The sequence below is a fragment of the Amphiura filiformis genome, chromosome 11 (genome assembly GCF_039555335.1).
Source record: "Amphiura filiformis chromosome 11, Afil_fr2py, whole genome shotgun sequence".
Classification (NCBI taxonomy): domain Eukaryota; kingdom Metazoa; phylum Echinodermata; class Ophiuroidea; order Amphilepidida; family Amphiuridae; genus Amphiura; species Amphiura filiformis.
The window spans coordinates 62,246,452-62,261,284 of NC_092638.1; the positions used below are offsets into that span (position 1 = coordinate 62,246,452).

The 14,833-nt window shown below is 36.7% G+C and overlaps 1 protein-coding gene across 1 annotated transcript; it reads left to right on the top strand.

Annotated features, from left to right (window-relative positions):
• Window positions 1–4,279: 4,279 nt before the first annotated feature.
• On the top strand, window positions 4,280–13,559 carry LOC140165121 (uncharacterized). Its single transcript, XM_072188553.1, has 6 exons — window positions 4,280–4,504; window positions 6,736–7,742; window positions 8,307–8,606; window positions 9,052–9,153; window positions 10,807–11,010; window positions 12,141–13,559. The coding sequence occupies exons 2-6, from the start codon at window positions 6,764–6,766 to the stop codon at window positions 12,410–12,412; spliced, it is 1,857 nt and encodes a 618-aa protein (XP_072044654.1). The 5' UTR covers window positions 4,280–4,504; window positions 6,736–6,763; the 3' UTR covers window positions 12,413–13,559.
• Window positions 13,560–14,833: the final 1,274 nt, after the last annotated feature.

Consider the following 14,833-nt stretch of genomic DNA (forward strand, 5'->3'; position numbering starts at 1 on the left):
TAGACAATATTCTGTCATTCTGTCATGTAACATAAATGAAGGCCTAAACAATTAATTACAATCAATAAAATACACTGATCTGTAAGGTTTACTTATTTATACTTGATTCATTTTACCTTGACAGTCGCGGGGGTCCTTTCGAACGTTCCAATGAGTCAAATAGGGCCCAAACTTACGCTAGAGTGAACACGATAATGCGATTGATTTTCTTACACGTAAAAATACGGCCAATTCAGAGAGAAAATCTTGTTTCTCGTATTAGGCCTACTATAGACAATTTCTTTTTGTTGTCCGGCCGCTGAGCTACATCTTTTCACTAATTATAGATACTTCATAACGTGTTCCCATGTTGAAAGTTGACAAGCTATTTTTACTTGCTTTAAAGAGAGCACAATTGAATGACGACGATTTATTTGTGATAGGATTTCATTTAATATAACTTATTTTAATTTTAATAATACCCCTTACCTAACCAAGATCATAAGAAAATATTGTAAAGGCCATACATATACGCACTCATGCATAGGGAGACAAACATGATAAAATTAATCTGTTCTTTTCATTCTCGATCATTAACCTTTGGAACATTTCACATGCATGCTGTTTGCCTCAATGCCTTCTCGGCAATATCGGGCCATAGGCCTATAGTAATTTAAATCGTGAAACCGTAGAACGATCTGTTGGTCAGCATAGATATTGAATAAAATTGAATCCCATCACATCAATTCAAAGCTACACCCTTTTTTGAAATACTGGTTACCAGCGACTTAAAATGAATTGACAATACCAATCTTCATGTTGGTGATTATAGAGTTTTGTTGCACCCATTAATGTTCCGGACGACTCTCTGAAATAATTTCCAGTTCCAACTTTATAATTCCACGGCAATATAAATTCTTTTTTCAACTTAACCTTTAACGTTACGCAATATTGGCACATGACACGGGCACATGTCTGCGGGTAAAGATACTGCATGATAGAAAGGCGTACAAAGGGTCTATCCCTGAAGTTAATGGTCATTGACATGTAACCAATTCTTTGTATACCAGCTACAGTCAACCTATACGAAGAAGTATATTATTAGGCGTTGACGCAATCATGAATGCGGGAAGTATAAAACCATAGTCGCCACTCGTGCACTTGTTTGAGTCCACAGGTATTCCGGAAACGGTCTTCAACCCCGAATTCAGAGGTCGATTTTGGGTTGTTACATGCAAATACAAACTAATTATATCATGAAAAACCACACCAAGAGGACTACGATACTTATTCAGAGCCAATCTACATTCTGTTATTTACAAAAGCCGACGATCAAAGTAAAATTATAAAAGGAGCAAGACCAAATATCAACGTTAAATCACGGTAAGCCTAAAATCGCATCGAAAACGCCAAAATGCAGTCACAAAATTTGTAATATTACTACATCACCACAACGAATTGTAACGTAGGTATGCAGAAAAGAGTTGTATTCGCAATAACAAAGTATGTGCAAAAAGATTTGTCTTTGGCATGTCGCTTTTTTGAAATATCGCCAAAAATATGAAATTTTGGAAAAACGCCCCAAAATTTAAAACAAACACGAACCTTCTAAAATAAATATATATTAGCACTCGGCGGCCCAGTCACTACCTGTCGCTGTGATTTGGGGTAACTCGTTGCTTCCCTTCTCCAGATACCTGTACTTCAAGGTCGCTCATACCCCATGCCTTAAACGATCGAATTAAATTACTTAGGACACATCATTATACACACTGACATTGGGCACTAGATGTAAAAAAAGGTACTAACGGAAAAATCGAGTAGTGACTTGTTGTTCTTTTGTATCTGTATCTTGTTGGTGATTGAACATTGATTGATTGATCGACTCAATTTTCAAGTTAATTTTAGGGAAATCGAACCAGCCAAATCTATATGAATGGCATATGGCTGTGTATATTTTATTGCTTCCTACTTCAGCAGAGCGATCTCTAACAAATTACATTAATTGACGAGCTAGTCGCCACCTTTAAAATTTGTTAAAGAAAACTATAAAGTTTAATCAATAACCATTTACTAAACTCCTCAACAAAAGTTTGGAAAGTTTTTTCAAGCATCAATATCTCAGATTATTTGTGACATGTTCATATCCTGTTGCATATCAATGGATAACTACTTATATTCCCCTTTACAATGACACCGCATTTGAAACAATCACCATTTTCACGCCTGAGTACACGTCTTGTGAATGTAGTGGGGTCTCAAACAGAATTGACCAAATTGGTCATTGTTCTGTTCAGAAGCTGCAATCCCATATCTTCACAATCTGGAACCGAATGCAATCCTCTAAGGTGACAAGACAACGCCCCCTCCCACAGAGCCAATGTAGTCAACGGCTACCTACAGAATATGGGAGTACGGAGTACGGAATGGCCTGCCATCAGACCAGACCTGAACCCGATTGAACACTTGTGGGACCAGCTTGGTCGTGCTGTGCGTACCAGAGTAGTCAATGCAACCACATGGATGACTTGCGACGAATCCTGGTTGAAGAATGGAATGCAGTCCCACAGAAACGTGTGACCAGGCTGATGAGCAGGATGAGGAGAAGGTGCCTGGCTGTTGTGGCTGTGTATGGTTTTTCAACCCGCTATTGAGGTTTAGTGACTAGTGTTGTTTGAGCACTTATAATGGTCAATTTGGCACATTGTGTTTGAGACCCCACTACATTCACAAGACATGTACTCAGCCGTGAAAAAGGCGATTGTTTCAAATTTGGTGTCAGTGTAAAGGGAAAAAAAGTAACTATTCACTGATATGCCACACGATATGAACATGTCACAGGTATTGATGCTTAAAAAAACTTTCCAAACTTTTGTTGAGGAGTTAATATACATGTAGTACGGTTGTCGATTGATGCTTAAATAAGCACATAATTCCCAAAATAGAACCAGTCTATTATCCGCTAAGACTTCATCAGGGTGGTTTCAATAAGGTGGTTACCTGCATATGAAGTGTATGTGATATTATATGCTATGTATTTGTCTCATAACTTTAATCTATACCTTCCCATGGACAATTTAATTTATTTACAGGGCATGGAAATCTTTGATGAGAAATTGAACGGATTGTGTATTGCATGGTTGTCAGATCATGGTGAGTCACTAAATACTACCCATGTCTTTAAATGAATTTGACGGCACAATTTGAATTGGCCAAATTTGTTGTGTTTTTAGGACAAAGATGAAGACATTAAATCCTCCATCAGTTACGCGACCATGAATAGTAATGGGTTTTCGTTCATTTTACTGCAACATTTTGGCTTCAATTTGACAGTAAATCTTTCTGACCTGAGTTGTTCCTAATATTATTTCAATATTTTATGGCAAAGAATAAAATTTAAAATTTGACTAAAATTGTCTGTAATGTCTTGAAGCTTGTTTTCTAGCTCTGTTTCAGATGATTTCATCAGTTACATGTTTGACGGCCGGGCGTTTTTTTTCCCTGGAGGCTAAAATTGGCCTAAACAGAATATTGTCAAAATTAAATGGGTAATCTTGTCAAATAATTAGTTGGAGATCTTGTAATTTGAATAGTTACTTGTTAACATAAAACGAAAACTATTCATCTTTATTTTTGGTTCAAGGTGATAATAAATAAACAAACAGTATGTCTCATGAAAACAAATAGTTACGGGATCAAAACTAATTGAGCCGGGATTCTATTCAAAAAATGAATAGCACCAAATTAGAATTTAGGCGAGATTACTCAACACTGTACTCTGCCATATGACAACTTAAACATGATTTGCACGATTGGGATGAGGCCATTGTGGTTCATAGTGATTGTAGTGCATAATGAACTGAAGTATCTCTTGGCACTACATGCAGTGTAAGATCAAAATTGCATTACGCTTACCCATAAATTTTACACTTTAGAGATAAAGCATTGTATACTCACGGGTTTCATTTCTCTTTGTTTATAATTAAAAAAAAAAAAGAAGTGATATTTGGGTAGACTTTTGTTCTTTATGTTTGAAAGACCATTTTGCAATATTTATTATATTCTTTGTTTGTCGCATAAAGCATTGGCGTGATTAGACCTTTTTAAACATATTTTTAAAGTTTAGCTTAGACTTTGTGATTTCATATTCAGTGTAACTATACAAAAATTGCAAGAATAAATATGACATGACCTTGGGTCTGTACAAATGATATCATGCATGACCGAATAGTTCAAAGCAATGAATAAATGCATGAATGAGTTAGAAAACGAAAAGTACTGTACTAAGAATACTGTCATGGTGTCATGGTGCGTCATACAACAAGTATAGCTACTTAATATTGAACCTAGCTACATGTCATATTCTGGTTTGGGAAATGATGGTGATGCAACAGTTACATCAGACATACATTTACATGCGAGTGTGAGGAAACAAGAGCGCCTGTCACCATTTGTGCCCAGGATTTATACGTGTAGTTGCCGGTTGGATAAAGTAAGCAAATGTGCCATAACATTATTGAATAAGGTAATTGTTTGTTTGTTTGTTTGGTTTTTATTAGGGGTGGGGTGAGGTGGAGAACGTTGATTTCAATAATGATGTGGGACCGGTAACGAGTCATCCAAACGCAGTTCAACTGTTGAATGCACATGATCAATCATTGCCGAGACACCACGGGGAAACCGAGCCGCAGGTGCATTTACGAGATCCAGCAACACAATACTCAGATCCCACTTCAACTTGTTTGCAAACATACATGCTATAATAGGCCTATAGGCATAGTTTTACATGCAAACGAAATAGATACTGATTGCCTCATGTTGGACAAAACAATAGCACTTCGGATTTTTGAGGTTTTTCATGACATACATTATATAGCTTGTATGTTTTCCGTGATTAATACGTATAAAACATATAGCCTACGGTACACACCGACATCGCCTGGCTAATAATTACTTTCTCTGCAGAGATACTAAAATCAATACCCGGGATCGATACACGTGAATGTCCTATGCACGAGTTTGATATGACACGAAAATCTTTGGATAAGTATAAAATGATGAATATCTCCCGTAAATGATTTCGTATAAAGAAACCAGATATGGTTCCTTGCACTTGAATATATATTATGAACAGAAAGAAGCTTGCGTCTTGAATCAAAAACTGACAATAATTCGATTTATATGTGCCGAATTATATATAGCGCAGTGTATAGGCCAATCGTGGAAGTAGTCTACAATGGTCTAAAAGCATATGACCTCGCGCCATGGTCACTCACACACTAGCGAGGTCAGTCACCGGCCTAATCGGGGCTATTGTCAGTAGCCTTAGTCAGATGTCCTTCGGCCCATTATGCGACTCAAAACTATTAAACAGGTCGATACAAAATGGCCATGCGTGGCGGTGGATTCAACCTACCATGGCGATTTCTGCCATGAAGATATCGGGGCGATGACACTGTGCGGTATATCACAAAAAAGCTCCAATTCATGCAGAAGGTCGCGAGTTCCAGATTCCACGGAACTACGATGTCTGCAATGCACCTGTAACAGTCTCACGTATAACTTTAAGATAAAAAACCAATAAAGCTAAGAGCACTCATCACGCATCACATTGATTGTGTTTAACCCTAGAACTACGAAGGGGAGGGGCTGTACCAGTGTACCACCCCCTCAGATTTTTTATCCCTCACAAAAAAAAACCCCGAACCCCCCCCAAAAAACCCAGCAACAACAACAACAAAAACAACCAAAACAAAGCGCGTGTTTACACCCAAACGACCTAAGATAATCATAGATCCACCCTTCGCGCACATTTAAGTGATAAATGTTTTACCCTATCACCTTACCCGGGGGTAGGACTGCCCATCAATGACCAGGTGGTGGGGTGAGGCCCTCCCCATTTGTTTCTACAGTCAAATCAATGATTTTCATTTCGCTCTTGTAAAATTTTTCCAAGAGCTACTTACTATTTACTTTTTCATTATGTTAAAAAAGTCATTTTCTTTTATATTTAGGAGAAAATTTTGTGAAGATCGCATGTTCGTGGAATCTTTAGCCGAAAATCAATTATACCTATACTTTTATGCACATAGCCACAATTTCTCAAATTTACATGGCCCCTCACATTATGACGTTATAGCGACATTATGTGTGGAATGTTAGTACTTATTTTGGTATCACGGGATACTATATAGAGGACCCATATACATTGATACCAAACATGACGGGATATGACGTTTATAATTGAAAAATAGGGGGTCAGTAGCGTAGCCAGTGGGGTGGCAAGGGGGGAAAAGTGCCCCCTGACAAAAAATGAAAGAAAAAGTGCCCCTCTGACAAAAAATGAATGAGAAAATCTGGAGGGCAAAGGAAAAGAAAAGGGTCAAGGACCGACCTTTTCCACCAAAATTCACCCCGATCATGGCCTAAATATTGTAAAATATAAAAATTTATTGTCACATTGTCACCCCAATCATGTGCAAAAATAGTGCAAAATACAATTTTTTTGCGCGCTACACGCGCAAATCGTTCCAATAAAGCCTAATATATTGTATGATGCGCTGCAATTTTTTTCGTCTGTGCCCCCGAAATTTTATTTTGCCCCTCCTGACCAGTGACCAAGAAAGCTGCCTACGACCCTGTAGGGGTGCAACAACCCCCCTTCCCCTCGTAGTCCGTGTTACAAAATATGGCTCAGTAGTTCTAAGGTAAAAGACATGACGTAAATTTATTGTTTTCTTTTTTTTTCTATACCAGGAGAGTTTCTATTACATTCGTGATTACAATGGCTTCTCCGAAAAAGACCACACTGGAAGCTGCTATTCCTGTAATTGACGAAGCAATCGACTACTTGAAAAAATGCAATGATTTTACTACAGAAGAAGTTTATAGCAAGTTATACCTGATAGACAGCTATTGCAGTTTTAGGAATAATCAATGTGACAACCCAGATGCACTAGCCAAGCATATTGATGATGCAGGATTCGGGCACCTGTTCCTGGAATTATGGGGAAAGATGTCTGGCTACCTAGATGCAGGAATCCGTTACCATGGTTACAGTAGTCCTCAAGCGGGCACAGGCTTTGTGAACTTTAACATGATGTTGTCATCATTCAGCGCTTGGAGTAGTGACTCGCCTCAACTTTCAGCAACTTTGGGGAAGTGTGGTGCCATTTCACTCTTACTTAAAGGTCTGGAAAAGATCATACCACACCATGGGAAAGGAAATGCAGACATAGCAAAGACTGAATTGCATATTCTTGGAATTCTGCAAAACGCTATTCACAAATGTCCTTCTAATCGAGATACTTACAGAAAGAGCAACGCGGTCTCTATTCTTGAAAAATATTTAAAATTTGATACAAGTCTGCAAATGAATTCTCTGTGCATCCTAGCATTTATTGTCAACGATTCAGAAAGTGCCTTACTCGCATCTTCAGGAACCAGTGTGGAAGTTCTTCTAACTCTCTTGAAGGAAGGCGTGAACTCAGATAACCACACGGGAATCCTCCACAGTGATATATTAACGGATCACGGTGCATATGGATATCCGACCTGTTATACTTTAGATGTCATCAATCACTTAGCCATCAATGACGCCAACAAAGAGATCATTGTAGCGAACGGTACAATTCCCGCCATCATTCGAATGCTGGAATATGACTTCCCTGAAAAAGAACAGAAGCTGGCTGCTGAAGCTCTGTGGAATCTGGCGTTCATCGAATCGGTGAGAAAGTCTGACGAAATGCAGAGAGCGGTTCCAAGTAAGCTTTCATGAATGTTTCCAAATATTATGCCTTTCAAGTGCACAGATAAGTTCTGATGGTTAACACACTTGGTGATGACAACTTTCCTTCATTTTTTTTCTTCCTTAATACTGACGTGTAAATTGGGTTCATTCCGTTATTTTTATTTCCAAAAAATTAATACTTTCATAAACGCGATCATTCCTGCATCTTATATTATTGTAATTAAAATGTGACTATTGTTATTAATCAATATCAGAGTAAAAGTAAGTGACTATCATAATTTGCTATACAAAACGAAGAGATTGCTTCTTAAGCGTTGTTCCAGAAGTGGAAGACCATTCGCTATATGTATATCTATAGGCTAGTTTTGGAAATTAACACATTTTTGTATCTATGATTTTACCGATCTTGATGCATATCGCGTGCAAAGCTTTATATATAATAGTGTTATATTTGTTAATTATTCTGACATGTAATATACCTCGACATACAAACTATATACTTTTTTTAGATTAGGTGAACATATTTTTTTGGAAGGTTTTTAAAACGCATATGCTTATTTGGTTTTCAATCTGCTAGGATTGAAAATCTTGATGGAAACACAAAACCGGGATCTTCGCGGTGCCTGTGCATCAGCTCTTTGGCAACTCATGGGTGGTGTCAACGTTGAAACAGGTTCGCCATATAAAAGGAATACATCACGATCCCCTCTACCATCCTATGAAGACGCCATTTCAGAACCATTTCCGTCTGCTGGAAGACAATCTGTTCCTCAGATAATGGTGAGCTACCAGTGGAATTCCCAATCTCGGGTGGTGGAAATAAGAGACAAATTGGTCGCATCTGGATACAAAGTTTGGATGGATGTTACAAATATGAGTGAGTTTGAAGGTTTTTATTATATTGCAACTCATTTGAACAGTAAAATTAATTTTTACAGGAGTTAGACTCTTCACTTTTAAGTATAAACGTACACATTGTAAGCCTGTACATGGCAAAAGTTAAACGTTCTCTTTTTAGTCCAGTCTAAATACGGGAAAATCTGGGTTAAGCCACTAATCAATGGAATCCATTTCACATTCATCCCAGCCATCTCCCAAAAACTCATGCAAAACCTAATTATCAAAAGTCCCGAAAATTCCAAGCAGTGAAACAATGTCTAATTTGCATAAATTCAAAATGAGAGCTTTTGCAGGAGTGAAATTTCAAAGTTGGTCAAATCTGATTAAAATTCATACCATGTGAAATGGATTCAGTTGCAACTAGTAGCGAGTCATTGGTTTCGTAAGTTGACTAGCATGTGTCTTAATCATGTCAATTCCAGGAGGTGACATTCTTACTGCGATGGCAGACGCTGTGCAGAACTCGGACGTAATTCTCATTTGCATGACGGAGAGATACAAGGATAGTAAAAACTGTAGATCTGGTACGAATAATGGTCATATTCTGTCATACAATATATTCCGTTAAGGCGGGACGTTTTTACAGAAACACTGTTGCCTTTATGACGAATGATAAATACTGGCAACCGACGCTATAGATCTTGGTGTTGCCAGCTGATTTTCCATCTGGGTTTTTTTTCCACAGGACCCAAAAAGGTTCTGCCATTTATTGCATCACAAAAAAACAAAAAAAAAAAAAACTCAATTTGTCTCTCTGTTTCCGGCAAACTTTCAGTACATTGATGAAAGCAAAAATGTCAGGTTTTACCTTTTTGCACCGAGCTCTGAAAATATAATATTTAACCTGAAGAATGACAAAATTAAACTTGGCTGGATGGGCATCCAAAATACCCAATAAAACATCTTTCAATATCTTGCCAAAGTTATACTACATTTGCAAAACAAATGTTCAATGTCTTCAACCGTTTTGTTACAAAGCGTCTGGGGAATTTATTGATCCCAGTTTTATGAACTCAATGAAATGTGAGAAATCGTATTTTCAATGAGTCTCTAAAACTGGGATCAAGAAAATCCCCAGATGGAAAATCAACTGGCAACACCAAGATCTGCGGCTGCCAGTAGTAATCATTCATCATCATTTTTGAAACGTACACCGGGAACGTACACAAGTAAGTACATTTTCTGGATCAGATACTACGAACTTCGTTTACTGAGTTTACTCCACTGATCCTGATGAAACTGAAACTGAAGCTGAATTTGTTCAACCATGATCAAATAATACAACTTATGTAAATAATGGCAATAATAATTCATTCTTATTTTATCTATTATTTGTTTCCTTTTACTGAAATAGTGGACCATATTTTCAGTGGCCTTATATCTTAGATAAAACATTTCTGTTCTAAAGAAAACTAAAAAATTGAAATAAACAAGTTCATGTAGAAAATCATGACAAAAAAACACACAATATATGCTACAAGTAAAAGGAAATGACTGCGTTTTACTGAAAATAAAGGTACATGTATTAAGAATAAACAATAAACAATAACCAGAAATTAGTGACATCAGTACTAGGTTTAAGGGTTCGGTCACCCACGGTGGGACATTAGAGCACATGAGAAACACCAAATGCATTCTAAATACAAAAGATGTCCTTCTGATATCAAATAATTTTGATTTTTGAAATTCGCGATATAATACAAATTTTATGGCACATTATTAAAAATTGACTTTGAATTTTGAGGTCTTTTATGAAACTTCATTTTCAATACGAAAGGTAAACATTTTCATATGCTCATGATGATGATCGGCCTTTCCTCCCAGCTACATACACTTTACGTACATATCATTAGAATTATTAAGTTTACTTTGAGGACTGTAAAATGACACAAATGTCAATATTTAATAATTTGCCATAAAATTTGTACTTTATTATATCGCGAATTTCAAAACATTATTTGATATCAGGAGGGCATTCCTCGTATTCAGAATTCAATTTGGTGTGTTTGATGTGTTCTCATGCAGGTTCCACAAAAAAAAATACTGTGGAAAGGTGAGTGAGATAATAATATTGGCATTACGAACAAACATTGAAGTTAATCTTGAAGCCATAATTATATTTATTAGCTACTTAGTTGAAAAATCAATGCCTTTAAATAACCTTTCTGTTCTTTCAGAAGCCTCATATGCCTACAAGTTACACAAAAAGGTCATACCACTTCTCTTGGAAAAGGACTATACACCAGATGGTTGGTTAGGGCTCCTACAAGGTATGGATCTCTACTATTCTTTCTATTCTGACGATCAGCTTAAGAAGAACATGGGGCAACTTCTGAATGCCATCGGTGAAAGTGTCGCTACTGGAAAACATACAACTGCTGGTGAGCGAAATTGGAGGAGTCAGACCCAAGCCAACCTTAGAAACATAATTTCTAGCACCGTGTTTTGACCTTGCTTGTTCATGCGCAGATTACCGTAACCAACAGGCATTTTTACCTGTTTCTTTTGAATTTGTAGAGATCAGATTCACAAATTCTAGCACAACACAATTTCAACACTAAAATTGCTAAGATGTGACCATCCACCACAACTGAGCCCGGATGTCGCCAGTGCCACTATTGGGATATGCTCCATTGAACTTAACAATAAACAATAGGAAGCAAAGGATTTATTGACTGTTTTATTGATTTTTCACTACTTAAATTTCAAGTACTATAGACATGATATACATCATTTTAAAGCTAATTTCAAGCAGAATATGTTGGTTGAATATCTCAAAAATGATGATGGGCGACTTCAGGGCTCAGTTGTGCTGGATGGTCACATATTGTAACATTTGTGCATAATGTTATGCGTGAAAATTTTCAATTGATCGTCGGCTTTTCATCCCAGCTACAAACAGCGTTTTAGGTCTTTGCCTTTGGTACAAGAGGTCCCGGGTTTAATTCCCCGCAGGACGGACCCATGATAAAAAAGACCTCGTTACAGTCTGTTCCGATCAGGATAACAAGTCCGATTGTTGGCTTCACTTGACTGTCCTGTAAAAATTGCCCCGACCAGCTATCTACGGTGACCCCCTTCGTTCACCAGGTCACTTGTGCCTGGCCGAAGATTCGTCAGCGTTATCGCCTAGATTTGAGCTGTTAATGCCTAGATATGCTCGACATAAAAAAAACCAACACTTTAAGCACATTTCGTTAGATTTAGAAAGTTTACTTCGAGGACTGTTAAATATCAAAAAATTTAAACATATCAAATGTTAATCATTTGTCATAACATGTGTATTATATCGCGAACCAGAAGGATATTCCTCGTATTCAAAATTCAATTCGATATGTCATGTATGTCTGATATGCACTCATGCCCACAAAAATACTGTCAAACGTTCATACCAGAGCCCTTAAGTTGTTTCAATGTAGAGCGCGTATCTACAGATAGGCCACAGTAAATATTAGCGTATTTGCACTCCCGACATAACAAATTTTGATATCGCTATTTCACGTGTTTGCAGGACAACATCAGGCTCCTGGCGTCTTGGCTGCTTCACCACGAAAACAACTATCACCTGACTGCAGCGAAGACGATGTGCAAGCTTGGCTAAAAGACAGCAACCTCACAGAGCTTTGCGAAGCCTTCAAGGAACTTGACGGCAGACACTTGAAGAGAATGCATGGCAAATGTTGCAAAGATGAAGATAAGTTTGAAGACCTACTCAAATCGGAATACAAATTGAATGACAAGTCTTCCACTAAATTTATAGTGGCTCTCCAAGATGCGTTTTAATGCTCTGTGTGCTAGCCACGCGCTTCAATGAAAAAGTTCCAAGTTGTGAAATATTTTCTCAAAATATCAAGAGCTATCTTAAGAACTACTGAATCAATACTAGGCTTGTTTGTACTCATTTTAATGTATTTTTCATGCTGATTCCAAATATGATGGTCATGAAAATTTACATTTCTGAAATTTTTGAATTTTTAAATTTTTTTTGAAACATGTCGTCTGCAGTCGACACCCGCGTGAAGAGATTTAAGTCTCAAGTCCTCGATACTGATAAATCATAATAAACAAATAAAGTTCTCACTTATGTAACCTGTCATTAATCTAAACCTGCTCATCACTAGGATCCACAACATTCTCATCTATTAGGGCACAGTTCTTTAACCCTAATACATTTGTACATTCATTGAATGACCTTTGAAAATTTGTGTACAAAAACTCATACTCTGCAACTTGAGGTCAAATTTTGCCCTATTATTGTTTAATTGAGGTTATTGAACTATGCTATTGGGATGAGGCTATTGTGGTCCATAGTGCATGTTATGACAGCTTGAGTGACACGGTCGTATGCAGCATCGTTTTAGCTCCAAGTTGATGCCCCATTAGCTACCAAAAGCTCTAACTTGACAAAGATTAGTACCAGTAATTAAAATTGGGTGCATTTTCAAAATTTACGAGTCTTATCATTTTGGTGTGTGAAAGTCTATTGTTCAGATACGAAAACGAGATAATTCTGATAATTGGTCTGTAACTTGACTTCATTGAGAAGGATTGTGCCTCAATGTATCTTATTTCAATAAAGGATAAAAAGGCTCTTTATTATTGGAGATCAAAGTCAGTTTGAAGAACTTCAGAGCAAAATAGGAAAAATGTCATGTAGGAAATAGTATGTGGTGTAAGTATACATAAATGATAAAGGACTTTCATGTTATTCAGCATTTATATAATTTATTCAGAAAAAATGTACAAACAGTCTTTAATGACTAATATGATGGCACGTTAAGGGATAGAGGAATTTAAAAACAATTGAGCAAATATGGAAGAAGTCTGCCATCATAGACTCGGGAAAATCTTTTTCTCAGGGTCTATGCTGCCATGTTTGCTGTAGATTTTTGTCTTATATATTGATCACAGGTACAAAAATGATGGCACATATCAAATTTTTTTATATTTGATCTATTTTTTTATATTATATCTAATCAAATTAGACTGATATATCACATAATTACATCTCGTAATTGTATATTATGTAAATATGATTTTTTAACCATGTATAAACATTGGGAAAGACAATCTTACCAAGTAAAGATAGTTGGTCAATAAACAAGCAAAGTAGATTAAAACTGTCATTCAACACAAACATATATTGGAAAATATTTTGTCAATAATCCCCGGGCAATAATCATGTTAATTTTTTTTGAATGTTATCAAAACGTTTTGATACCCTTATATAACCCGACATTTAAACGTTTTCTGTAAAACGTTTTGTGTTTGCTGGGGAGTCCCTTTTTCTGATTACATATTAAATTTTTAAAAAGTCGCTTGTCCTTTTCAGAAAATGGCTTAATACTAAAATTACCAGAAATATGTAATAAGGGAAGTATAAGATATAGCCCAATGTTTTTGCATAGACAGTCAATACAAACACGCCCAACTGCAATAGGAGGTCCTGGGTTTAACCACCTCTAAATTCCACCAATTGTTTTTTGGCCAATGAGGTTCAGTATTTCTATACGGGGGTCTCAGAAAGCACTATAGCATAGGCTACAGTTTGAAAGCGAAACTTAAAAGTAGTCAGGGTGGTACAAAAATATAGCAGTCGATAGAATTTCTGGATATATTCCGGATATTATTTGGAACACCAGACTATTGTCAAACAATGATTGATAGTAGCAATGGTGACTTTTTTTGGATAAAGTCTTTAAAATATTAATACATTTTGGACACTAAATAACAGCATGGTTTTAGGACGTAGCGCAAAATATTATGGAACAAAAAAAGTGATGTAGTTAATAAAATGCTGATCACAGCTAGCTGATGAACGCGTGATTCTAATTTGATTTTATCACTTGGAATAGGAAAAGTTGTGTCAATTTGTTATAACATACCTTTACCCTATATAAATACTACTTTATCCTATTTTCAGGTTGTTTCAAAGACACGTGCTTAAATGCATTAAATCCAAAAGCTTTGGTAAAAAAGAAATAATTCACGCATCGTAAAAGGGGCAAGTAGGGAAGCGTCACTGGTGTTTATCGATTTACTGTATTAATTGTCTATTTTGATCCACACAGTTGACGTGAGTGTCCAAAATCTTTTAACTGCAACCCTTAAGACCGTACAATTTAGACACTTCTTTTGTCTAGATTAGCACAAACCCTCTCATCTCACGTTTTCATGACAGAAATTAACATAACTCAACAAACC

Coding starts and splice junctions, on each gene's coding strand:
- LOC140165121 (XM_072188553.1), top strand. CDS start 6,764: ATGGCTTCTCCGAAAAAGACCACACTGGAAGCTGCTATTCCTGTAATT. Junction 9,154..10,806: donor TAGTAAAAACTGTAGATCTG/GTACGAATAATG, acceptor CTGTTCTTTCAG/AAGCCTCATATGCCTACAAG. Junction 11,011..12,140: donor TGGAAAACATACAACTGCTG/GTGAGCGAAATT, acceptor ACGTGTTTGCAG/GACAACATCAGGCTCCTGGC.